The 27615-nt window shown below is 47.4% G+C and overlaps 1 protein-coding gene across 1 annotated transcript in view; it reads right to left on the reverse strand.

Annotated features, from left to right (window-relative positions):
- The window catches only part of LOC144680034 (desmoglein-2-like), a 60667-nt gene that overhangs the window by 27132 nt on the left and 5920 nt on the right, over positions 1-27615 (reverse strand). The window contains exons 2-8 of the mRNA XM_078541131.1: positions 24951-25053; positions 20116-20339; positions 15799-15930; positions 10656-10811; positions 7176-7320; positions 5471-5622; positions 3809-3943 (exon numbers count right to left, since the gene is read on the reverse strand). Coding sequence (XP_078397257.1) covers positions 3809-3943; positions 5471-5622; positions 7176-7320; positions 10656-10811; positions 15799-15930; positions 20116-20339; positions 24951-25053 — 1047 coding nt within the window. The remainder of the gene's footprint in view (positions 1-3808; positions 3944-5470; positions 5623-7175; positions 7321-10655; positions 10812-15798; positions 15931-20115; positions 20340-24950; positions 25054-27615) is intronic.

Raw genomic sequence — 27615 nt, forward strand, 5'->3', positions numbered from 1 at the left:
TGAGGGGAGGGAAGGGGGGAGGTCAGGAGTTGGGCCTGGGGGTGGTGGTGGTGGGGGGCAGCTTGGAGAGACGGGAATTGGGCCTGGGGAGGTTGGCAGTTGGGGGGGATGTGAGGAGTCCCGTGGGGTGGGTGGTAGTAGAGGGGTGGGGTGAGTCCCGCTTTCAGTCAGGTGGGCTGAGGGTAGTCCTGTAGGAGGTCAAGGGGGTGGTGTATGTCCTGTGGTGGGGGTTGGGGGAGGTCAGTACAATAGTTACCTCGAAGTTAGAAGTGGTTTTAATTATTCTAAGTTTTTCTGGCTAACTACTGGTGTAAACCAAATCGGAACCATCCAAAGTTGTGATTAAAAATCACATTTTCCGATGGTTCTCAGTGCAGGGCAATTGCCCATTGGAAGTTTGAGCCTCCTGGGCAATTGCTGTGCAATTCTTACCACAGAACTTCCGCGGGAGGGGGTTCTCCAGTGCATCTTTGGGGTGCCCCTCAGATATACTGACATGGAGCTTGGAAGTTACAGCCCATTGTTATTTTGTTTACGCAGCAAGTGGTAATGAACTGGAACTCGCTGCCTACAAGGGTGGGATCGGGGACTGTGAATGATTGCAAGTGGGAATTGGTAAAGTAGACCCTCGAGGGAAATAAACCAGGAGCATTCTAGGGGTAGAGCAGAGGGAATGGGATTGATTGGGTTGGTTCTACAGAGAGTTGGCATAGACTCGATGGGTCTGGTGGCCACATTCAATGCCATAATGACTGTATGACTCTATGACTTATCCAGCGTAAATCCTTCTCGCTTTCAAAACACAAACACACACACACTTCCTCTGCAAGCGACAGAAATCAATGAACAAGACTTCAATTCTGAACAATGCAAAAACGAGAGAACCGTGAACAAGTACTTGAAAGATGATGCTTCAATCATCTTGAGTTTCTGACACATGGTATACAACTATTCTAACATCTCATGTGCAACACTATGTAAAATACTAGGGAACTCTACTGCAATCCTCTGCTACAGGGAACAGTGACTGCAGGCAAATGTATTGTGAGCTCCTGTAAAATAAAATGCATTGATAAAATAGAAATATAATCAGTTATAATGCTGAAGGTGGAGCACATATAGACAAGACATATTCAGGTTTGCACTTTTCAGGTCCAACCACAGAAAGTTAGAAAGTACCAGCGTGAGCTAGGTTTCATTATGATCTTTTGGATCTGGTTTAAAACCCGCCAGTGACTTTATTTCATTTACGAGTGTGAATATGTAACAAGAACGGGCCCATTGTTAACGAATTACCATAGAACTATACAGCTCCATTGACTATCCAATAGTCCCAATCTTTTCCCATAGCCCCACAATTTTTTTCCCTCTTAAGTAGTTATTCAATCCCCTTTTGGAAGATCCTATTGAATCTGTTTCCACTGTTCTTTCAGGCAGCGCACTCCAGATCACAACAACTAGCCGAGGTTCTTTTTCAGATTAGCTTAAGTCTGTGTCCTCTGGTTACCAACCCTGCTGCCAGTGGAAATCGTTTCTGCTTATTTACTCTATCGAAACCACTTATGATTTTGGATACTTCTATTAAATCTCCCCTTAACCTTCCCCGCACTAAAGGATTATAAAACCAGATTTTGCAGTCTCTCTACATAATAGACGCCCTGCAGCAGTGACACGGTGGTGCGGTGGCAATATTGCTGGACTCATAACCCAGAGGCCCAGGCCAATGCCCTGGGGATTCAAGTCACACCACAGAAGTGGTGGAATTTAAGTTCAGTTAACTACTCGAAAGCTAGGATTAGCATGGTGCCACGGACCAATTTCCTAAAAACACATCTGGCTCACTAGGAAATCTGCTGACTTTACCTGGTCTGGCCTACATGTGATTTCAGGCCCACAGCAATGTGGTTGACTCTCAACTGTTGTCTAACATGGCCTAGCAAGCCACTCAGTTCAAGGGTAATTAGGGGTGGGCAACAAATGCTGCCCTTGCCAGTAATGCCCACATCCCATGAAAACATTAAAAGAACCCTGGTATCATGCTTGTAAACCTCACTTGCACTCTCTAAGTGTCTTGACATGCTTTCTGAAGTGTGGAGCCTGGAATTGGACGCTACTCCAGCTGGGGCCTAACCTGCGTTTTTATAAAGATTCATCATAACGTCCACACTTTTGTACTCTGTGTCTTTGTTTTTTTAAAGCCAAGGGTCCTTTATATTTTTTTAAAAAACCCTTCGCAATTTATTCTGCCACCTTTGAAGATTTGTGTATGTAAATCCACAGGTGTCTCTGTTCCTGCACCCCTTTAAAGCTGGATCATTTAAGTTTATACAGGTTGAGTATCCTTTATCTGTAAAAGCACACTTTTCTTGAACCTCGTCGACCTTTAGTGTGGGAAGTCTGTTGTTGTCTGCCCTGTTTACCTTGTGGTTTTTGTGGTAAACATGTCAAAAAGAAAAACTTATTACAAGTATTCTGTATTTATTATTTAGTGATACATCTTATGTTTCTCTCCATTTTATTTACTTTAGGCTATAGCTACCTAGGGTTAGGCTACTGTAATGTAAGTTCATGTGTGATATCCGAAAACTGAAATGATCCGGAATCCAAATGCAATTGGCCGCGAGGGCTTTCGAGTAAAGGATTCTTGACCGGTATTGCCTCCCCTCAATCTTTCCACCAAAATGTATCATTTCACTCTTAAACTGCCTTTGCCTCATCTACATCAAAAAGAGCAGTGGTCCTAACACTGTCCGTCACACCCCCCCACCAACCACCAACCCCCACCTCCTCCAGTCTGAAGTGCCACTTCCCTCCACTTTCAATTCTTTAGGCAATTTCATATCCACACTGCCGCTCTGACGCTCTTCCCGTGGGCTTTCGGCTTCGCAAAGAAGCAAACGGCAAGATGAAAGTCCACATACTCAAAACACCAAATGCGCTACCACCATCATCCCTCCCCATTACTTCAGCAAATAACACAATCAAGTTGGTCAACCGCGATTTGCCTTCAACAAATCTACGCTGGCTCTCCTGTATTAAGCCAAGCTTTTCCAAATGCCAGTTAATTTTGTCCCCAGGCTCTTGTCTCGGGTAGCTTTCTAGCCACTGGCATGAGCTGACAGCCCTGTAGTCACGCAATTTAACCCTCTCTCCTTTTTTAGCGTAAAATTTGTAGTCCTCCATTGCTTTGGCTGATATGCTAGACCAAGAAACCTACACTGCATTTTTAAAAAAAAATTATTCTTTCATGGGATGTGGGCATCACTGGCAAGGCCCAGCATTTGTTGCCCATCCCTATTTGCCCTTGAACTGAGTGGCTTGCCAGGGCATTTAAGAGTCAGCCACATTTCTATGGGTCTGGAATCACATGCAGGCCAGGGAAGGATGGTAGATTTTAATGAACCAAATGGGTTTTTAACAACAATCAGCGATAGCTTCATGATCACCAATTACTGAAACTAGCTTCCAATGTCAAGTTTCAATAACACTTTTTTTTTTACAAATTCCATGGTGGGATTTGAACCCTTGTCCCCAGAACTTCAACCCGGACCTCCGAATTACCAGTCGAGTAACATTACCACTATAGCACCATCACCCTCTAATAATATAGGAACTCATTATCTTAAAGCTTCTGGGAAGCCAGGCATAAAAAAAACCAAAATAGTAACAGAGAGACTAAAATGCATTGTTAGCGTTAGAGTTCTCTAGTACTTCAGTCTCCCCTTAGAACAAGGCCCACAACAGCAGCGATGGTATGAAGATGATTGTACAGAATGCAAAGTTATATATTTTATCAGAATTCGTATACCTCCATTTTTTCAGCTATGGGAATGTTGTCATTAACATCCAAGATCCTGATCTGCGCTTTTGCAGTGGAAGATTTCCCATCTCTGTTTCCATTTAAATCACGACCTTCTACAGTTAAGGTATACAGATCCTGGGTCTGAAGCGAGATAAAAAAAAAGAAAAATGTACCACGTTCTTTTCTCGTATTTCAAAATCATTCTCTGTATAACGATGCAGCGCAGCATATCAAGGTTAACTTTCCCCTTCACTGAACCCTGGGCAATCAGAGTCTCTCCAGCTCAGCAAAGAGGGAGAACTGAAGGCCAGTGACTTAGACTATGTCCATGACTGTTTCCTTTCAATGCCCTGTCTGAATGTTCCTACTCCTCTCCCGCTTAATGCCAATGGACCTGTGTCTGTAGTTGTCCCAATGTGGCCATTTTAGTGAGGAGGATGGGACAACGTTAGTGTTGCCAACCCTCCAGGTTTAGCCTGGAGTGTCCTGGAATTTAAGCTTCATCTCTAACACAGGAGAAACAGACTGGGCGTATTTTTCCAAAAGCTCTTTGAACACTTTTGATTAATTATGAACATAATTGGACATGGTGGGGAATGAGGGCTGTTTGACTGACTGTCATTGTGTCATCCAGTTGGGTGTCTGTTCGCATTCTGATTGGCTGTGGGGAAGGCAGGGCGCCATGAGGATGGATTTGTCGGTCAGCCAATGGCAGGAGGGTAGGGGCAGGATGGTTAGTGGCCGATAGTCATGTGATGAAAGCTCCAGGAATATGTCTAAGGGGAGCTGGCAACTACCAGTGGGAGGTGATTCATTCGCAGCCTCTTCTCGTTTTCTTCAGTTCATTTGTGAGTCGGACAACATTTATGTGCCTCACAACATGTGGCGCAAGGCTGTGTCCCGTGAGCAGGCCATGGGTATTTGTAGAAGGCTAGGGACTTACTAATTTTTCTTTATTCATTCATGGAAGGTGCTGTCGAAGGAGCCATGGTGAGTTGCTGCAATGCATCTTGCAGATGGTACACACTGCTGCCCCTGTGCGTCAGTGTTAGAAGAAGTGAATGTTGAAGGTGTTGGATTGGGTGCCAATCAAGAGGGCTGCTTCATCCTGGCCAGTCTTAAACTTCTTGAGTGCTGTTGGAGCTTTTTTTTTTACTCATTTATGGCACGTGGGCTTCGCTGGCTGGGCCAGCATTTATTGCCCATCCCGAGTTGCCATTGAGAAAGGTGTTGGTGAGCTGCCTTCTTGAACCGCTGCAGTCCATGTGGCGTAGGTACACCCACAGTGCTGTTAGGGAGGGAGTTCTAGGATTTTGACCCAGCCACAGTGAAGGAACGGCCGATATATTTCCAAATCAGGATGGTGGGTGGCTTGGAGGGGGATTTCCCGGTGCCCTTGTCCTTCTATATATTACTGGGTGCCACTCATGCGGGCAAGTGGGGAGTATTCCATCACACTCCTGACTTGTGACTTGAAGAGGGTGGACAGGCTTTGGGGGGGTTAGGGGGAGAGGTTACTCGCCGCAGGATTCTGTGAGTCCGTAATGGTGATGGATTTGCCCGCTGTCAGTGTCAACTGAAAAATTTGGCACACCATTCACCATCCACTAACAGTTGCCAAGTGGCAGCATACTAAAGGAAATCGCTGGTATTAAGATTGGCACAAACCTCTCTGTCTAAGTTTGTTCCCATTGTCCTGATTTCGCCATTAGACCTTGCAGAAAACATGTTGATGGATTCCTCCGATACAATTCTGTAGGCAATTTCCGCATTTTCACCTATATCTGCATCTGTCGCATTTAGTTGTAACACAAAGGTATCTAGAATAAACATAATGAAAATTGTAGTTGCTCTTCAGGTTGAAAGGCAAAATAAAAGCAGTTTGTTCCTCGTTTATGATTAAAATGCCTCCATAGTATTTTGGCAAGTGGAAAAACAACAACATGCATTAATATAGTTCCTTTAAAGTAGTAAAACATTCCCATTCCAAGCACCTCCAAGGAGCGTTGCCAGCAAAAAATGACACTGAGCTTAGACAGAGGTAGGTTTTAAGATGCATCTTAGAGATAGATGGAGATGGAGAGAGGGAGGGGGAGAAAGAGAGATAGAGAGAGAGAGAGAGAGAGAGAGGGAGGGAGGGAGGGGGAGAGAGAGAGAGGGAGGGAGGGGGAGAGAGAGAGAGAGAGAGAGAGAGGGAGGGAGGGGGAGAGAGAGAGAGAGAGAGAGAGAGAATTAGGGAGGGGGAGAGAGAGAGGGAGGGAGGGGGAGAGAGAGTGAGAGAGAGAGAGAGGGGGGGAGAGAGAGAGAGAGAGAGAGGGGAGGGGGAGAGAGAGAGGGAGAGGGAGGGAGGGGGAGAGGGAGAGGGAGGGAGGGGGAGGGAGAGAGAGAGAGAGAGGGGGAGGGAGAGAGAGAGAGAGAGGGGGAGGGAGAGAGAGAGAGAGAGAGAGAGAGAGAGGGGGAGGGAGAGAGAGAGAGAGAGAGAGAGAGGTGGAGGGAGAGAGAGAGAGAGAGAGAGGGGGAGGGAGAGATGGAGGTCGAGAGAGATAGAGGTCGAGCTCAAGAGAGATAGAGAGGGAGGTGGAAAGAGAGAGAGAGAGACTCAGAGGTTTCCGGAGGGAACTCCTGATCACGTGGAACTAAAAGCTCGGCCGCCAACTGTGGAGCAATTAAAATCAGGGACGTGCCAGAATCCAAAATTAGAAGATGGGGATGAAATGCTGGCCTTGCCAGCGACACTCACATCCCAAGAAAGAACACAAACAAAAGAGCGCTGAGACCTGAGAGGGTTACAGGACTGGAGGACTATCAAAGGAAGGGATACTAATGCTTTCATTAATCAGTGCAGTGAAAGGAAAGAGAGGCAGCGGCGAGGAGAGGTTTAGAGAGGGAATCCCTTCACAAAATAAGAAAGGAACTGAGCAGTGTTTGTGGTCAACAATTCCAGCAGCTCTGTCAAAACACTGGAACTGCATCAAAGATGAAACAACCAGCAAAAAAAATGAAGAATCGAATGAGACAAGAATGTAGCCGAGCATTTAAGGGTGGGGGGGTGGATTTTAATGCTCCCCGATTGGTGGGAAAGGAATGGATAGAAGCAGTTAGTGCTGCTAGTGCCCTGTTCTTCATTTTACCGCCTGCTGAGTTAGATCTCACTGACAAATACAGCCAGGGTCTCATAACGCATGTGAAACTCCCATGGAATTTCAACCCACTTCCGGAGCAGGACATCCCATCCCACGGCCACCCCTCCTGGTGAAACGAATGGGGAGGCAGCAAAGTCCACTGAGGTGCGGTTAAAAAAAAATAAACTCTTTACAGGATTGGCGAATTTACTCTATAGTTATGAACTTCAAGGAAGACACTCTGTCCTTACCAAATGGAGACAGTTCCTCGACAGCCCCTTGAAATACTTGTTGTGTGAAGACTGGAGCGTTATCATTCTCATCCTCAACCATAATGCGAAGTGTTAGGCTTTTCTCAATTTCTTGATTCCGAGTATTCATAGCTTTACCTATTAGCTGAAATCAACGTGAAAAGGATCAGTGACATCATTTAAGAGAGGAGATTAATATATAGATACGTAAATATTTAACCCTCAAGGGAAGCAATAGCTGGTATTTGTTATATTTCTCTTTGTGGGAACTTGCTATGTGCCAATTGACTGTAATGTTTCCTTGTAGTACAAAAAATACTCATTGGCACGAAAGCACTTTGGGACATCCATGTTATGAAAAGTGCTAGAAATGCAAGTCTGTATTCTTTACTTTTTTTCTACGAACATACCAAATAGGAGCAGAAGTAGGCCATTCGGCCCCTCAAGCCTGCTCTGCCGTTCAATAAGGTCATGGCTGATCTTCTTGTGTTTCAAATTCCACATCCCCATCTAACCCTGATAACCATTGATTCCCTTGCCTAACAAGAATCTATCTACCTCCGCCTTAAAAATATTCAATGACTCTGCCTCCACCACCTCCTGTGGCAGTGTTCCAAAGTTGTACAACCCTCAGAGAATAATTTCTCCTCACCTTTGTCCTAAAAGGGTGACCACTAATTTTAAAACAGTGACCCCCTAATTCTGGACTCACCCACAAGAGGAAACATCCTTTCCACATCCACCTTGTCAATGCTGTGCAGGATCTTGTATACTTTGTCATTCCTCAGCCATTGCCTACCTCTCTACCGCTCCCTCTCTTTCACCTCTCCCACTCTCTCTCTCTCCCCCTTGCTCCCTCCCCTCTCTCACCCCCTCCTCCCTCCCCTCTCTTGCCCTCTACCTCCCTCCCCTCCCCCTCACCCCCTTCCTCCCTCCCTCCCTCCTTCCTCCTTCCCCCCCACCCCTCTCTCTCTCACCTCCTTCCTCCCTCCCCTCTCAAGCCCCCTTCCTCCCTCCATCCCCTCCCCCTCCCCTCCCCTCCCTCTCCATCTCTCTCTCTCTCTCTCTTTCCCATCTCTCAATTTTGTTCCACGCTCCTGGAACACACATAGAATGTGTTTCTTGTAAGATTGAGGACTAGGCTGTGACTTGCATTCGTTTTAATCACTGGGAGCGTCTGCAGGGATGAAGGGCTTAGTTTTATACCGGCCGCTGCTCACCTCCTCATAGGCAGAGCCAGTCTCACCGTGGAAGTGTGTCTTTATCAAAACTCCTTACAGAAGGAGCTGAGGAAGCAGCTGGGACCAAGAAATCTTGGTCTTTGACGCTAATATATCATGAATGTGAACACGCGTGGGCTGTCCTTCACACAAGTCTTGTAGAAATCGAGATCTCTCTCTCTCTCCCCCAAAAAAGGTCAATTGAAAATGTCACAACAGAGATTGGTACATTTGGTGTTGGGCAAGAATATTAATGGTTACGGAATCAAGTTGGGTGGATGAAGTTACAATCCAGATCAGCTATGATCAAGCTGAATAGCACAACATGCTTGAGGGGCTGAACGGCCTCCCATTGTTCCAATGTCCATTTTTATATGACATTTCAGTTTCTATATCTTCAACAATAAGCAGCAACTCATATTTATATGGCACCTTTAACGTAATGAAACATCTCAATTTGCTTCAAACATACGAATTAGGAGCAGGAGTAGGCCACTCGGCCCTTCAAGCCTGCTCCGCCATTCAATAAGATCATGGTTGATCTGCTTGTACCCCCGATAACCTTTCACCCACCCCCCCACCCCCTCCACCTTGTTTATAAAGAAATCATCTGCCTCTCCCTTAAAAATACGCAAAGATTCTGCTTTCACTATCTTTTGAGGATGGGTGTTAGAATTATAGAAAAGTTACAGCACAGAAGGAGGCCATTCGGCCCATCTTGTCCATGCCAGCCCGAGGACACCCAGGTGCCCTTTCTAATCCCACCTTCCTGCACCCGGCCCATAGCCCTGCAGCTTACAGCACTTTAGGTGCAGATCCAGGTACTTTTTAGAAGAGTTTAAAGTTTCTGCCTCTACCACTAACTTGGGCAGTGAATTCCAGACACCCACTACCCTCTGCATAAAAAAAGTTCTTCCTCATGTTCCCCCTACACCTTCTGCCACTTATCTTGAATCTATGTCCCCTGGTTCTAGAATTCTCCATCAAGGGAAACAATTTTATCCTGTCCACTCTATCTATTCCCCTCATAATTTTGTACACCTCAATCAAGTCACCTCTCAGCCTTCTTTGTTCCAAGGAAAATAACCCCAACCTATCCAATCTCTCCTCGTAGCTACACTTTTCTAACCCTAGCAACATTCTTGTAAACCTCCTCTGCACTCTCTCCAGAGCTATTATGTCCATCCTGTAATGTGGTGACCAGAACTGCACACAATACTCCAGTTGTGGCCTCACCAGTGTTTTATACAATTCCAACATTATATCCTTACTTTTATATTCTATACCTCAGTCAATGAAGGAGAGCATTCCATATGCCTTCTTTACAACCTTGTCTACTTGAACTGCTGCCTTCAGGGACCTGTGTGCTTGTACACCAAGATCTCTCACTTCATCTACCCCTCTTAGTATAGTCCAAAGACTCAAAAAAAATTTCTCCTCATCTCTGTCCTAAATGGACGACCCCTTATTTTGAAACAGTGACCCCTAGTTCTAGATTCTTCCACAAGGGGAAACATCCTCTCCACATTCACTCTGTCAAGACCCCTCATGATCTTAAAAGGTTTCAGTCAAGCCTCCTCTTACTCCTCTAAACTCCAGTGGATACAAACCTAACCTGTCCAACCTTTCCTCATAAGAAAACCTGTTCATTCCTGGCATTAGTCTGGCGAACCTTCTCTGAACAGTTTCCTCATAGGAGCATTATAGAACAAAGTGTGACACGGTCCACATGAGGAGATATTAGGCCAGGTAACAAAAACTTGCTCAAAGAAATGGGTTTCAAGGAGTGTCTGAAAGGACAAATGTAGAGAAAGAAGGAGGTAGAGAGGCGCAAAGAGGTGCGAAGAGGGAAATCCCGAGACTGGGGCTTTTGAAGGCATGGCCACCAATGGTGGAGCGATTATGAGTGGGAATGCACAAGAGGCCAGAATTAGAGGAGTGCAGATATCGTGGAGGGTTGGTGGGGTTGGCGGAGATTATAGAGATAACACAGTAAGTTCTCCCAATGCTCTTCAGAAGAGGGGTAGCAAATTAAAATTCTGCTTTTGTATGTTCATGCGCCCATGAATCAAAGTAATGTTTTGACGCCGGAGTGCAGATTCTGAGACATGCCTACGGTTCAAGTGAGACTGGTGTTTTTATCCTTTAACATCCTCCTGGTGCACAATGTCCGGGGAAGGTTTTACAGAAGGAATGTGTTTAAACAGGAACCAAACTGTCACGGTAATCCTGCAACATTTGACAATGAACGATGACTTACTTCAAAATAGGGATTTCTCTCACGGTCCACCATTCTTGTAATATTTAGTTCACCGGTTCTATGATCAATTACAAATAAATTGGCTGGCATGTTGCCTGTGCTTGACCCTTCAATGCTGTAGAATATGTTCCCATCGGTTTCTTTATCTGACCTGATCTAAGGGAAGAAATAGCAAAGGATATTTCACATTCTCAAAGCACTGTAAATGATTGTATTTATTCTCTAATAGAGGAACCGTATTAACCATTTATTTACAACATGCAATTCTGCAAGTATCTGCAGTACCTTGAATTTTACAGGACATGAGCAGACCATTTGGCCCATCATATCTGTGCTGGTTCTTTGAAAAACCTATCCACTTAGTCCCACACTCCCAAATGCTCTCTTTCCATAGCCCTTTTAAAAGTTCCCATTGAATCTGCTTCCACCACCCTTTCAGACAGCACATTCCAGATCATAAGAACCCACCACGAAAAGTACTGTCCTCATCTCGCCTCTGGTTCTTTTGCCAATTATCTTAAATCTGTGCCCTCTGGTTACCAACTTCCCTGCCAGTGGAAACAGTCTCTGTCCACTCCATCAAAACTCTTCATGATTTTGAACCTGTAAAATCTCCCCTTTACCTTCTCTAAGGAGAACAATTCCAGCTCCTCCAGTCTCTCCATAGAATTGGAGGCCATTTTCCCTGATGAGTAAATCTCTACTTCTCGGCCTTGTGCGTGTGCTACAGTTCACTCAGGGAGTCGTGTTGCTGCGACAACATGCACTCTTACATACATGTTGTAGTCTGGAGCTATGGACAGTGATGGTTGAGGCTCCAACTTACTTTCCATCCCGTGGCTGACCAGGAATCTCTCCCGCTCTTACCACCTGCCAGCGGCCTGTGTTGGAAAGATTTATAGGTTGATCCTCAACCTGTTTGGCCACATTGTGAACACACCTTCCTTGGCCAACAAGTCCTGGGGTGAGACTCGAACCCTTAGCTTCTGGCCCAGAGACAGGGATGATACCCATTGCACCGCAAGACTTCCTCCCAAGGCCTCGGTGTCCTCCCTCAAGTAGTGTGCCCAGATTTGGGACACAAAAGTCTTCACATTAGCCAACAACTCCCATGATGGTTGAGAGAGGCTTGTTGGGAAGGGTTAGAATTAAATACAAGGAAGACATTTCCAACATGCTCACGTGTCCGGAGCTGTTTTTATGCTCGTGGATATTGAGCTGTGGAGAGGCAAGACACTGGATTACAGTGTTTAAATCAGGCCCCTGATGTTGAAACATAGGCAGAAGAGCTGAACTCCAGAGGCAAGGTGAGAGTGACTGCCCTTGACATCAAAGCCGCATTTGACCTGATTGTGGCATCAAGGAGCCCTAGCAAAACTGCAATGGGAATCAGGGGAAAGCTCTCCACTGGTTGGAGTCATGCCTAGCACAAAGGAAGGTGGTTGTGGTTGTTGGAGGTCAGTCATCACAGCTCCAGGACATCACTGCAGGAGTTCCTCAGGGTAGTGTCCTCAGCCCAACCATCTTCAGCTGCTTCATCAGTGACCTTACTTCCATCTTAAGGTCAGAAGTGGGGATGTTCGCTGATGAATGCACAATGTTCAGCACCACTCATGACTCCTCAGATACTGAAGGAGTCCATGTCCAAATACAGCAAGATCTGGACAATATCCAGGCTTGGGCTGACAAGTGGCAAGTAACATTCATGCCACACAAGTGCCAGGCAAGGAACATCTCCAAAAAAAGAGAACCTAACCATCACCCCTTGACATTCAATGGCATTACCATCACTGAATCTCCACTATCAAGATTCTGGGGGTTACCATTGACCAGAAACTGAACTGGACTAGCCATATAAATACTGTGGCTACAAGAACAGGTCACAGGCTAGGAATCCTGCGATGAGTAACTCACCTCCTGACTCCCCAAAGCCCTATCCACCCATCTACAAGGCACAAGTCAGGAGTGTGATGGAATACTCTTCACTTGCCTGGATGAGTGCAGCCACAACAACACCCAAGAAGCTCAACACCATCCAGGACAAGGCAGCCCACTTGATTGACACCCCATCCACAAACATTCAGTCCCTCCACCACCAACGCACAGTGGCAGCAGTGTGTACCATCTACAAGATGCACTGCAGGAACTTACCAAGGCTCCTTAGGCAGCACCTTCCAAACCCATGACTACTACTATCTAGAAATACAAGGGCAGCAGATAGATGGGAACACCACCCCCTGGAAGTTCCTCTCCAAGTCATTCACCATCCTGACTTGGAAATATATCGCCGTTCCTTCACTGTCGCTGGGTCAAAATCCAAAATCCTCCCTAACAGCACTGTGGGTGTACCTACACCACATGGACTGCAGCGGTTCGAGAAGGCAGCTCATCGCCACCTTCTTAAGGGCAAATAGGGATGGGCAATAAACGCTGGTCTAGCCAGCAAAGGCCACATCCCATGAATAAATAAACAGAAGGTCTGCCCATGGTGGATTCTGGGGTGAGTGGCTATGGAGGCGGCATGAGTGGGCATGGGGACATGGGTTTGGCATGCATGACCTGACATGAAGGAGCCATGACGGTGGTGTGTTGGGTGTGTGAGAGGTGGAGCTTGAGAGCCTCACAGCTTCTAAAAAACAGAAATGAAGTCCCGGAGGACTGAGGCAGGACCTCTAACCAGTTCACCTTGGCACCGGCCAGCCCCCATGGCTGCCTACGATCTGTTTCCAGGGGCAACTCCATTCCGCCGCTTGCCTCCCCCGATATTATGTCTAACGGGGCTCTTTAAACTGAGGGGGCGGGGTCTACCAAGTCGGGCAATTTCCTGGTGACTCCAGCCACCCAGCTCGCTCGTGATAACCCAGTGCCTGATGTCACATTTAGCAGAACCTTCGAGCACCTGGCCTTGCTGCTTTCCCCCATTCTCAAAGCCTTCTGGTAAATACTGGTGCACACGCTCCAGCTGGAGCCAACCAGCTTGCTTTAAAATGAAGGTTTTAACATAGCTTCCTTCTTCTTGTGCTTTACATTAAGCTGTAACTCCCGAGGCTCCCCAGCATCTTATTGTAGGGGTGGGGGCAGTACCCCAAGACGCGCTGGGGAATCCCCTTCGGAAGTTCCCAGGTAAGGTTTGCATGGCAATTGCCCAGAGGTGCAAACTTCCCCTGGGCAATTGCCCTGCACTGGGAACCATCCAGAAATCCGAGTTAAATCCCAAACTTTTTCCTTCAACATTTTACTTGAAGTCTAAGGCACTTCACGATTTCACCCAAACACAGCTCTAAAACGTTTTGAACGGTTCCCAAGAGACGCCAATCAATTATTTTTGGGAATATTTGAACCGATTTTAACTGTGGGGAACAACAAGGTACCCGCATGGGCCCCAGCTATGCCTGTCTCTTTATGGGGTATGTGGAACATTCCTTGTTCCAGTCCTACTCCGGCCCCCACCCACAACTCTTTCTCCGGTACATCGATGATTACTTCGGTGCTGCTTCATTCTCTTGTCTGGACCTGGAAAAATTTATTAATTTTGCTTCCAATCTCCACCCCTCCATCATTTTCACATGGTCCATCTCTGACACTTCCCTTCCCTTCCTTGACCTCTCTGTCTCAATTTCTGGTGATAGACTGTCCACCAATATCCATTACAAGCCTACCGACTCCCTTAGTTACCTCGACTACAGCTCCTCACACCCCGCTTCGTGTAAGGACTCCATCACATTCTCTCAGTTCCTTCACCTCCGTCGCATCTGTTCTGATGATACCACTTTCAAAAACAGTTCCTCTGACATGTCTTCCTTCTTCCTTAACCGAGGTTTTCCACCCATGGTGGTTGACAGGGCCCTCAACCGTGTCCGGCCCATCTCCCGCACATCCGCCCTCACACCTTCCTCTCCCTCCCAGAAACATGATAGGGTCCCCCTTGTCCTCACTTATCACCCCACCAGCCTCCGCATTCAAAGGATCATCCTCCACCATTTCCACCAACTCCAGCATGATGCCACCATCTTCCCTTCACCCCCCCGGCGGCATTCCGCAGGGATCGTTCCCTCCGGGACACCCTGGTCCACTCCTCCATCACCCTCTACACCTCAACCCCTTCCCACGGCACCTTCCCATGCAACCTCAGAAGGTGCAACACCTGCCCCTTCACTTCCCCTCTCCTCACCTCCAAGGGCCCAAACACTCCTTTCAAGTGAAGCAGCATTTCACTTGCACTTCCCTCAATTTAGTCTACTGCATTCATTGCTCCCAATGTGGTTTCCTCTACATTGGAGAGACCAAATGCAGACGGGTTACCGCTTTGCAGAACACCTTCGGTCTGTCTGCAAGCATGATCCAGACCTCCCTGTCGCTTGCCATTTCAACACTCCACCCTGCTCTCATGCCCACATGTCCGTCCTTGGCCTGCTGCATTGTTCCAGTGAAACTCAACGCAAACTGGAGGAACAGCACCTCATCTTCCGACTAGGCACTTTACAGCCTTCCGGACTGAATATTGAGTTCAACAATTTTAGATCATGAACACTCTCCTCAATCCCCACCCCTTTTCCGATCCCCCTTTTTTTTCCAATAATTTATATAGATTTTTCTTTTCCCACCTATTTCCATTATTTTTAAATGTATTTCCATCCATTGTTTTATCTCTACCTTTTAGCCTTTTTTGATTCCTTCACCCCACCCCAGCCCCACTAGGACTATCTGTACCTTGCTCGTCCTGCTTTCTACCCTTAATTAGCACATTCCTTAGATAATATCACCACCTTCAACACCTCTTTGTCCTTTTGTCTATGACATCTTTTGGTTATCTCCACCTATCACTGGCCCTCTATCCAGCTCTACCTGTCCCACCCCCCCTTAAACCAGCTTATATTTCACCTCTTTTCTATTTTTACTTAGTTCTGTTGAAGAGTCATACTGACTCGAAACGTTAACTGTGTTCCTCTCCGCAGATGCTGTCAGGCCTGCTGAGTTTTTCCAGGTATTTTTATTTTTGTTTTGGATTTCCAGCATCCGCAGTTTTTTTGCTTTTAACATTGGGGAAAGTGGGTGGGTTTTGAAGGGGTTAAAATTGGGCCCAGTGTCTCACATGTGGTTCATATTTTAATATTGTGAGGCAAAATGTTTCTACGTCACTTACAACAGCGATTGGATTGTTGATGGGCCACTGATTTTCTCTGATGGCAAAAGGTGGGTTGATCCACTCTCTCTTCTGGCGCCTCGACTTGTGAGTTTTTGGAAAATAGACAATGGGACATTTCCTCTTGATAGCCTGCAAAAGAATTGGAAGAAATGTCACAGAATGGTAAGAGTTCACAGCACAGGAGGAGGCCCGTTCCCGCCAGTGTTGGCTCTTCGAAGGCAAGCCTTGCAAATGCCGACGTTTTCTCAGTTCAAAGGCCAGTTCCCGGCAGCACTGGGGTCGCTGAGGAACCCTGAGCGATCCAGGCCCAGCCTGGAGGAACAGCACCTCATCTTCCCACTAGGCACTTTACAGCCTTCCGGACTGAATATTGAGTTCAACAACTTTGGATCTTGAACTCCCTCCTCCATCCCCACCCCCTTTCCGTTTCTTTCCCCCTCCCTTTTATTTTTTCCAATAATTTATATAGATTTTTCTTTTCCCACCTATTTCCATTATTTTTAAAGCTATACCTTTTATGCCCTTTTAGTCTTATTTCACCCCACCCCCACTAGAGCTATCTGTACCTTGCGTGTCCTGCTATCCATTCTTAATTAGCACATTCTTTTAGATAATATCACCACCTTCAACACCTCTTTGTTCTTTTGTCCGTGACATCTTTTGGTTATCTGCTCCTATCACTGCTTGCTTGTCCCTACAACCACCCTCCCCCCCACTTCTCTCCCCCCACCTTAAACCAGCTTATATTTCACCCCTCTCCTATTTTTACTAAGTTCTGCTGAAGGGTCATGAGGACTCGAAACGTTAACTTTGTTCTTCTCCGCCGATGCTGCCAGACCTGCTGAGTTTTTTCCAGGTATTTCTGTTTTTGTTTTGCTCATTGTTAGGCCCATTTTACAGTGGGGTCCCTCCCTTAGGTGTGAAGCCCCCAATTATTGTATTTCAGCTGGCCTCCTGAATTGCCCGAATAAATTGTCCCAGGCAATTTAGCAGTGACCCAGGCTGCCTCACAGAATGGGCTTGGGGCCAAATCTGTTGGCGTTGGCCCACTGTTGGCTTGGAAAATGGGAGTAATGCATATCAAATTCTACCACGTTTCTAATGCTACCTGCCTAGGTAGCATGTCACACAGTAATCATGCCTGCCTCTGGTGGTGGTGGTGTTGTCGTAGTTTAGTTTTGCTCATTCCTGTTCCTCACGTGGTATAGTACTGCAAATAAAAAAGCCTTACAGTCCAAAAAGCTCTACTTCTGCACTTCCCATTCATGAAACGGCAGCAAATCACAACAGACCAGGCAGGGCAGCTACCAGTGACCAGGCATTAATCATTCCTTTTTTTAAAAAAAAAACGCAAGTTGAAAGTTTTTGATTCAATTGACTGGGTAGGCCAAGTTATACCAATTATGCCTTGTGGCATCATTGGAACAGGCCGCCCTAAACACAGCTCCACCTTAATTGCAGAATAACACATTGGCTGGAATTTTCCAGCACCCTTGCCCCCCCACCGACTCCCTCCCCCTCCCCCTCCCCCTCCTCCCCCTCCCCCTCCTCCCCCTCCTCCTGCTCCTCCCCCTCCTCCCCCTCCCCCTCCTCCCCCTCCTCCTGCTCCTCCTCCCCTCCCCCTCCTCCTCCTCGCCCTCCTTCTCCTCGCCCTCCTGCTCCTCGCCCTCCTGCTCCTCCTCCTCCCCCTCCCCCCTCCTCCTCCTCCCCCTCCCCCTCCCCCCCCTCCTCCCCCCTCCTCCTCCTCCCCCTCCCCCCTCCTCCTCCCTCCCCCTCTTCCTCCCCCTCCCCCTCCCCCTCCCCCTCCCTCCTCCCCCTCCTTCTCCTCCTCCCCCTTCTCCTCCTCCCCCTCCCTCCCCCTCCCCCTCCTCCTCCCTCCCCTTCTCCCTCCTCCTCCTCCCTCCCCTTCTCCCTCCTCCTCCCCCTTTCCCCTCCCTCCTCCTCCCCCTTCCCCCTCCCTCCTCCTCCTCCCACTCCTCCTCCTCCTCCTCCCCCTCCCCCTCCCCCTCCTCCCTCCCCCTCCTCCTCCTCCTCCTCCTCCTCCGCCCCCCCCCCCCCTCCCCCTCCCCCCCTCCAGAAACCACCGCAGCAGTGCCGGCAAGCCATTGAAATCTCCGTTCACATCACAATCGGAAGATCTCACCGACGTGAGGGGCTGGAAAATTCCGGGCATTGTGTGTCCCATCTTAAAAGAACCTCAGCCACAAGAATGGTTCCAGGGATGAGGAACCTCATTACATAGATAGATCGGAGTAGTCGGGACTTTTCTCCTTGCGGGGAGAGAAGGCCGAGGGGAGGTTTGATAAAGGAATTCAAAATCATGAGGGGTCTAGCCAGAGTAGATAAGGAGAACTGCTCCCATTGGTAGAAGGATCGAGAACGAGAGGGCAAAGATTTAAGGTAACTGGCAAAAGAAACGGTGGAGACACGAGTAGAAACTTTTTCACGCAGCGAGTGGTTAGGATCTGGAATGCGCTGCCCGAGAGTATGGTGGAGGCAGGGTCAATCGAGGTATTCAAGGGGGAATTGGATTATTTTTTTAAAGGAAGAATGTGCAGGGTTACGGGGAGATGGCAGGAGAATGGCACTAGGTAAACTGCTCATTCAGAGAGCGTGTGTAGACATGAGGGGCAGAATGGTCTCTTTCTGTGCTGTAGCTGTGATTCTGTGATTCTCATATGGGCTCAATGACTTTGGTGAGCAGTATAGACTTAGAGGTAACCAGATAGAGGTCCATTACACAATGAGAGATCTAGAGAGGTCTATTGATTGATAATTCCAGATTGACAGACTGGGAGGGGTCCAAGGCCCATTCGCAATGTTAGAGTAGAAACAGAGCGGGGCCCCAACTTTTTACAATTTATGTAAATGACTTGGATGAAGGGACAGATGGTATGGTTGCTAAATTTGCTGATGACGCAATACATACAGAATTGATCCCTTTATTTAAGGAAAGATGTGAATGCGCTAGAAGCAGTTGAGAGATGGTTTACTAGGCTAATACCAGGAATGGGCAGGTTGTCTTATGAGGAAAGGTTGGACAAGTTAGGCTTGTATTCACTGGAGTTTAGAAGGGTAAGAGGCGACTTGTTCGAAACCTTCAAGATCCTGAGGGGGTCTTGACAGGGTGGATGTGGAGAGGATGTTTCCTCTTGTGGGAGAATCTAGAACTAGGGGTCATAGTTTAAAAATAAGGGGTCGCTCATTGAAGACAGAGATGAGGAGATAACGTTTTCCCTCAGAGGGTTGAAAGTCTTTGGAACTCTCTTCCTCAAAAAGGTGGTGGAAGCAGAGTCTTTGAAAATTTTTTAAGTCAAGAGCTAAATTCTTGATAAACAAGGGAGTGAAAGGTTATCAAGGGGTAGGCGGGAGGTTAGAATCAGATCTTACGAATGGCGGAGCAGGCTTGAAGGGCTGAGTGGTCTACTCCTGCTCCTAGTTCGTTTGTACATTTGGTGAATGTTGGGTGGTTCTTATTTTCCCAGAGACTAGTGAACCTCTGGAAAGGTAACATTCTCAAGGGATTTGACAGGGTAGATGCTGCAAGGATGTTTCCCCTGGTTGGGGAATCCAGAACTAGGGATGGCCATTTAGGCCTGAGATGAGGTGATATTTCTCCACTTCAGAGAGAACTTGGGATGGCCGTTTAGGCCTGAGATGAGGTGACATTTCTCCACTCCACAGGGTTGTGAATCTTTGAAATTCTCTACCCCAGAGAGCTGTGGATGCTCCGTCATTGAGAATATTCACAACAGAGGTCCATAGATTTCTGGGCACTCAGTGAATTAAGGGATATAGTGCAGGAAAGTAGAGTTGCGGCATGAGATCAGCCATGACCTTATTGAATGGTGGAAGCATTAAATGGCCGACTCCAGTTCCTATTTCTTGCTTTCTCTCACATATCAGAAGCAATGCCACAAAAACGTCCGCTTCAATTTTATTTTTTTTAAAAACCGACATTTTTAAACATGGCAGAACTTCTGTAAAAAAAAAAATTAAAAGCTACCAAATTCAGTCTAAAGAACTGAAAGCTAAGTGAGTACAAGCCAAGTCTTCTTTCCTGTCTGCTGCTGGACATAGCAGAATAAGAATTGACGTGACCATCCATATATTGGTCTTACAGGCCAGTGCAAAGGGGAACAACCAGTGTGAGAGGAAGTGAGGCTGAAAAACAATGAAATGCTATTCCTGTTTGCGATCACGAGAGCGTTTCGAATTCTATCTGGGGTTGAACATTCTCAGCTATAAAAGTGATTAAACCGATATTCTACCATCAAACTCACAAGTTCGTTTTTTTGAACAGTTATTTCTTACCTCATTTCCTTTGTTTGTTAAGTCTTTTGCTGCAGGGTTCAAGTGGACAGTCGCTTTCCAACTCTCATGTGTTTTTAGATCCTTTGCAATCACTTTGAGGTGATATGTTGTATCAATGCTTAGAGTGCGGACTGCGTATAATGAGCCATTGGAATGGATTTTAAAATTTGCGTCATTGGTGCTCAACTTAATGCGTTTTCCCAAATGGCAGTCATGAAATTTCACTGGAATTAAAAATATATGTAAATGAAGGACATAAGATAGAGGAGCTGGAATAGGCCATAGTGCCCCCTCAAACCTGCTATGACATTCGAGAACATCTTCTACACCAACTCTACTTTCGCATTCTATTCCTGTATCCCTCAATTCCCAAAAATCTATCAATCTCTGTCTCAAATATACTCAACAGCTAAGCATCCACAGCCCTCTGGGGTAGAGAATTCCAAAGATTCACCACCCTCTGAGTGAAGAAATTTCTCCTCATCTCAGCCCTAAATGGCTGACCCCTGGTCCTGAGACTTTGGCACCCCACCCCTCACCCCCCACTCCCCCACCCCGAGCTCCAAACCCTCCTGCCTGGCTAAACAATCTCTAAGCTCCGATCCTGTCAATCCGCTTAAAATTTTTACATGTTTCAATGAGATCGCCTTTCATTCTTCCATCATAGGTGCATTAGGCTTTCTACCAAATCTGTGTCAATTACATAACACATACTTCCAATAGATACATTGCCTGTTAAAATTCACAGGCAATGATCCCATTTTTGAAATTACTTGGGCTGCTGGCAACACAGGCAAAAGCCAGTTTTATTGCCCATCTCTAGTTGCACTGAAGTAATTGAGAATGGGTTGGCATGGAGGGTATGAGCGACCATTGGGGGGGGCAGGAGGAGGGGCATGAGTTGGCACAGAGGGTATGAGGGGCCATTGGGGGTGGGTAGAGAGCGCACGGGTGAGCATGGGTTTGCATGAATGGGGCATGGAACGCAAGGCAGTACAAGTGGTGAGGACTCAAGTGCCTAATATTTAACAACACAACCGGGACAAAGCCATTTAACCAGCCCGCCTCAGCGCTCGGCAGCCCCTGTAGCTGCTTCTGATCTGTGTCCAGGGGTTGGGGGCTCCAGACTCCAGCACACACACACCCATCCCCGAAAATTGCACCGCCTGAGGCACTTTCTCACATGGTAGGGGGGGTGCTGAACCAGGAAATTTCCTGACTCCCGCTACCTGCCTTCAAGACAGAAAACCTAGCCCATAGTCTTTGTTCAACCCTTAACGTTGAACATGAATTCCACTGCCTTGCAACCTTCTGTGTAAAACCAATTGAAAACTGGCCAAGGTAGGACTTGAACCAACCTCTGTCTTAAAAGTCCACTAACAATAGCCACTAGGCTAGGATTGTGCCCTGCAGCACTGATCTTCCCGGGTTCCAAGGTCACCAGGAGGACAAGGGGAGGCGGTGGTCTAGTGGTATTGTCACTGACTAGTATTCCAGAGACCCAGGGTAATGCTCTGGGTTAAATGGCAGATGGTGAAATTTGAATTCAATAAAAATCTGGAATTGACCATTGAACCATTGTTGTCAAAACCCATCTGGCTCACTAATGCCCTTTAGAGTGACTCCAGACCCACAATAACGTGGTTGACTCTTAAAATGCCCTCTTAGGGATGAGCAATAAATGCTGGCCCCATCCCACATCCATGAATGGATAAATTTTTTAAAAAACACTCATCTATGTGGGCTCAGCAACAATGATGATAACTTGCACTTACCTATCACCTTTAATGTCGCTTCATAAGTGCATTGTTAATTGAAGTTTGACACCGAGCCACAAAAGGGCTATTATAGGTGAGGGGACCTTGACCCAAGTAGCAGTTTTTAAAGGAGGAGGGGTGGCGGGGCTGAGATGTTGGGGGTGGGGGGTGGAATTCCAGAGCCTAGGGCCCAGCCAGCAGAGGACACAACCACCAATGGTGGAGAGATTCAAGTCAGAGAATACAAGAGCCAGAATTGGAGGAACGCAGATCTCGGAGGGTTGTGCAGCTGGAGGAGGTTACAGCGATAGGGAGGGCCGATCTGATGGAGGGATTTGCAAACTATGGTCTAGTTTACATTTAATTTAATGTTGCTAATATAGGTCAGTGAGCACAGGGGACTGATAGGTGAACAGGGCTTTGTGTAAATTAAGCGCAGCAGAGTTTTGGGTGTGTTCAAGTTTATGTCAGGTGGAAGATGGGAGGCCCACGAACAGAGTAGTTAAACCTCGAGGTACCAAAGGCATGCTTGACAGCTTAGATGAGAACTTTTGACAGTTCAGATGAGCTGATGCAGGGGGCAGGATTGAGCAATGTTATGGAGTTGGAAATCAGTGGTCATGGCGCTGGTGGATATGTGGTTAGAAACTCATCTCAGGGTCGATTGGGACACCAAGGTTGCGTGGAGTCTGGTCCAACCTCAGGCAGTCGCCAGGGAGAAGGATAGAATCAGAAGGGGGCACTCTTACTTGCGGATGGCTGGGGGCCGGTAGGGTGTGTGTGGTGGAGGGGGCAGGAGTGGTCTGGTTAGTGCACGGGAAACCCAGAATTCCCCACATACTTCAGAGGTCAAAGCTCACAATGTGACCTCTGACCACTGCAGGCTCCCCTCCCAGAGTTTGGCCTGATTGACAGGCTTGGCTTCCCGTTGGGTGGGCAGCGCTCCGGAGGAGGCTAATAGAATTCCTGAACCCCGGATGAAGTCTGATGCCAGGTGTGCCCTATCCCTGGCCAGAAGTGGAATTGTGGGTGGGGGGGCTTTGAATGGGGGTTGATGGGAATCTGGTGGCAGAAGTAGTTGGGGGCGTCAGGTGGAAGCACTTCTCTTCCTAGCTCCCAAGAAGTGCTGTGAAGGTTCATGCCATCTCCCCTTCTCCTCTCCTCAGTGTAGCTCCCGGGAATGTTTATCCATTTAATCCAGTCCTCTCCTGCACCCACTGCCGCTCATTCCCCCATGTTGACATTGCCCACAGATAGTCAATCTAGACACTCTGGTCCAGTCACATCAAACATGGATTTTAGTCTCTGTTATGTCATAACGGCACAGATGGAGGCCATTAGGCCCAACGAGTCCATGCTGGCTTTCTGTAGAGCAATCCAGTCAGTCCCATTCCCCCGCTCAATCCCTGTGTCCCTGCAAGTTTATTTCCCTCAAGTGACCATCCAGTTTGCTTCGGAAATCATTCATTGTCTCTGCTTGCATCACCCTCGTAGGCAGTGAGTTCCAGGTCATCACCAATCACTGTGTATAAAAGGGTCTTCCTCCTGCATCTCTTGCCCAAAACCTTAAAGCTACGGGTCCCCTAGTCTTTGAACCATCAGCTAATGGGAACAGCTTTTCTTTTCCTGCCTTAGTTAAACCTGTCATAATCTTGTGCACCTCTATCTCCCTCAATCGTCTTTCTTCCAAGGAGAAGAACCCCAGCTCCTCCAAGCTAACCTCACAGCTAAAATACCCCATCCCTGGAACCATTCTGCCAAACCTCCTTTGCCCATCTCAAGGACCCTCACATCCATCTTAAAATGTGGTGACCAGAACCCGACAGCAATGCTAGAAAGAAATACACCTATCAACATCCTGGATGTTACCATTGACCAGAAACTGAACTGGACTAGCCATATAAATACTGTGGCTCCCAGAGCAGGTCAGAGGCTAGGAATCCTGCAATAAGTAACTCACCTCCTGACTCCCCAAGGCTTGTACACCATTGACAAGGCACAAGTCAGGAGTGGGATGGAATACTCTCCACTCGCCTGGATGAACGCAGCTCCCCCAACACTCAAGAAGCTTGACACCATCCAGGACAAAACAGTCCACTTGATTGGTACCACATCCACAAACATTCACTCCCTTCACCACCGATGAACAGTAGCAGCAGTGTGTGCCATCTACAAGATGCACTGCAGGAACTAACCAAATCGCCTTAGACAGCACCTTACAAACCCACGATCACTACCATCTAGAAGGACAAGGGCAGCAGATAGATGGGAACACCACCACCTGCAAATTCCCCTCCAAGTCACTCACCATCCTGACTTGGAAATATATCGCCGTTCCTTCACTGTCGCTGGGTCAAAATCCTGGAACTCCCTCCCTAACAGCACTGTGGGTGTACTTACACCACATGGACTGCAGCGGTTCAAGAAGGCAGCTCACCACCACCTTCTCAAGGGCTATTGGAGATAGGCAATAAATGCTGGCCTAGCCAGCAACAGCCCTATACCATGAAGGAATAAAAAGAGAGTGAGCAGTTCCAATACACACCAATAAACCTCCAGGTCTGATTCTATTATTCTTAAACTAAAGGGATTGCTGCATGTGTCAGCCATGGCTCAGCTGGTAGCTCCCTTTCCTCTGCGTCAGAAGGTTGTGGGTTCAAACCCCACTGCGGCAACTTGAACTCAAAGCTCAAGATTAACGCTGCAGTGCAGTACTGAGGGAGGGCTGCGCTGTCAGGGGAGCTGCCTTTGGGTGAGACGCTAAATTGAGCGGCACGTTATCAGATCCCCTGGCACTATTTCAAAGAAGGGCCGGGGAGTTTTCGCTGGTGTCCTGGTCAATATTTAATCCTCAATTAATATGACTCCAAAAAGATTTATCTGGTCTTTGTCACATTTTACTGTTTGTGAGAGCTTCCTGTGCAGAAATTGGCTGCTAAAGTTTCCACATTATTTTCGCTTCAAAAAAATGTAGTTCATTGGCTCTGAAGTGCTTTGAGGCATCCAGTGGTCATGAGAGGTGCTATATAAATGCAAATCTTCATTAATTACCGTATTGCTATCACAGCCATGCCTTACCTGTAAGAACAGCTTCCCCTTCAGAGACCTGTGGTGGAATCACTGCATCAAACCTGTCCTTTGAAAATCTTTTCTCGCAGCATCGCCCGGTCTGAGAATAGAGCTGGAATCGGACACGAGATATATATTTTTGATAAATAAATTACAGTCCAAAGCTTTGATTCCAAAACATGTAATGACTCTGCGTTAGTCGCAAAGACACCACCTTGCTGCACATCTGGCAGTCTGATTAATCCAGTTGCAGAACACAGCAGGGGAGGGGGAGGAAATGCGAAAAGAGGCTTATTAACAAGCGAAGGCAAACTTTGTTATTTAATATCAATTCCTAGGCCTGAACCTACTGGTCGGCGTCCAGGGGTGGGGGGGTTGGTGGTGGTGTGGACCCCGCTCGCCGACGTGTAAAATGGCACGCGGTGATGTTGGGCACGCGTCCTGACGTCACCGCGCGTCATTCAGATCTTCAGCCAGTGGGTGCGCACCAGAATTGGCTGCGTGTCCGCCGAGCTGTCAAAGGCCTTATTAAGGCCGTCAATAATCTAATTAAGCTGGTTGGCTGGGGTGGGGGGATCAGGCGAAGAGCCCAGGCGTTTATCATGAAACCTCATCGACGGGCGGGATGAGGTTTCATGAAGTGTTTATAAATTGAATAAAAATTTTTAATTAAAATTCATCGACGTGTCCCAGCTCATGTGACACTGCCGCATGAATTATATTTTTTTAATTTAAATTTTTCGTCATCAAACTAATCTCTCTGGGGCAGCTCTGCGCCTCAGGGATGATTTCTGCGCTCTTTCGTGCGCATATGCGAAATAGAGCAGGCCCCCGACTCAGCCCACTCCCCCTCCCACCACCACCCCGCCCGCACAGGGATCGCTCAGCGCCTCCCGGTGTGCGTCACTCCGGGCAGGCCTTAATTGGCAGGCCCTCCTAAAATGGCGGCGCGCAATCAGCTGCGAGCCCGCTCAGCCCCACATCGCGGGGAGAAAATTCTCTCCCTAATTTCAATAACTCCATTACTGGCCGCCACGCCTTCAGCTGCCTAGGCCCCAAGCTCTGGAACTTACTCCCTAATCCTCTCTGCCTCTCCACCTAACATTAACTCTCTCCCTCCCTCTCTCCCCTACCCCCAGAGATTTCCAGCATTTTATATTTTTGTTCAAATTTTCCAGCGTCCACAGTATTTTGCTTCTGTAACTTCAAGTTGGTATGTTTAAAACAGAAAGCAAATGGTCTCCCCAAAGCATATTTAAAATGCTAAAAAGAACATGAGACCAGCACAATATGCTATAGCCATCGGTTACATTCCTGCTAACCACATTATTCAAAGCTATTAAACATGTTACGACAGATTGTGGGGAGGTAGGAGAGTTTTTATTATTTTTTACTCAGCATGTGATGTAGAACTTGCTGCCTGACAGGGCAGCGAAAGCAGAGCTCAGGACAGGGGTGGGTAAGGGGGGGAACCGTTCCCACTCGTGGAAGGGTTGAGAACGGCAAGGCAATGGGCTTCAAGGCGAAAGAAGCAAAACAACGAGGAAAATCTTTCTCACGCAGCGAGTGGTTAAGGTCTGGATTTCGCTGGCCTTGACAGTTGTGGGGGAGGCAGGTTCAAATGGAAGCATTCGAAAAGGAAATCAAGCCTGTTGTCTGAAAAGGAGTAACGTGTAGAGTTAATGGGGAGAAGGTGGGGCAATGGCACTAAAGCGAACACTCTCGTTCGAAGAGCCGCTGCGGAGACCATGAGCTGAATGGCGTCCTTCGGCGCTGCAACTGTCCTGTGACTAGCTTTCAAAAGGGAATCAGGTCTCTCCTTAAAAATGGAAGGGCTACGGAGGGAAAGGGCAGGAGGAGTGGGACGAACTGGGTGGGTCTTTTAAAGAGCCAGCACAGGAACAATGAGACAAATGGCCTCCTATGACACACAAACACTGCACGTTCAGGAACCTGCAATCGTCTTTTTATTGCATACAGAGTGTGGGGGTCCCGCCCATTAAAATAATTGCCTTAGTAATAAAGGGTGCGCAAATGCTACCAAGATTAAGCTTGTTGATGCCTGAGTTTGCCTGAAGCTCGCTACATGGCAATTATAATGAAGTAGTCAAGGCGACAGAAACTGTAACTAAAGACATGATGTGTTGACGATATTACTGGATGAATGTCTAAAACGTTTATATAGCATTTCTCAGGTTAATATTATAGGCGTACATGCGAACGTTTGAATTGGGAGCAGGAGTAGGCCATTTGGCTCCTCACGTCTGCTCTGCCATTCAACCACCCCCTCCCCTCACCACATGGCTGATTTGACAGCGACCTCAATTCCACATTCCGCCTACCCCTGACTCCCTTGTTCATTAAGAATCTATCTACCTCTGCTTTGAAAATATTCAATGGCCCCGCCTCCACTGCTCTCTGGGGAAGAGAGTTCCAAAGAGCTCTCCAAGGGGAAAAAATACTCTTCATTTCCGTCTTAAGTGGGAGACTCTTTATTTTCTAGTTTTATAGTTTTAGCATCTCCTGCAGGGGAAACGCCCCTTCAGCACCCATCTGTAAAGTTCCCTCAGGACCTTATATGTTTCAATAAGATCACCTCTCATTCTTCTAAACTCCAATGGATACAGGCCCAAACTGTCCAAACTTTCCTCGTAAAATAATCCCCACCCCCCAC

Source organism: Cetorhinus maximus, chromosome 4 (genome assembly GCF_964194155.1).
Source record: "Cetorhinus maximus chromosome 4, sCetMax3.hap1.1, whole genome shotgun sequence".
NCBI lineage: Eukaryota > Metazoa > Chordata > Chondrichthyes > Lamniformes > Cetorhinidae > Cetorhinus > Cetorhinus maximus.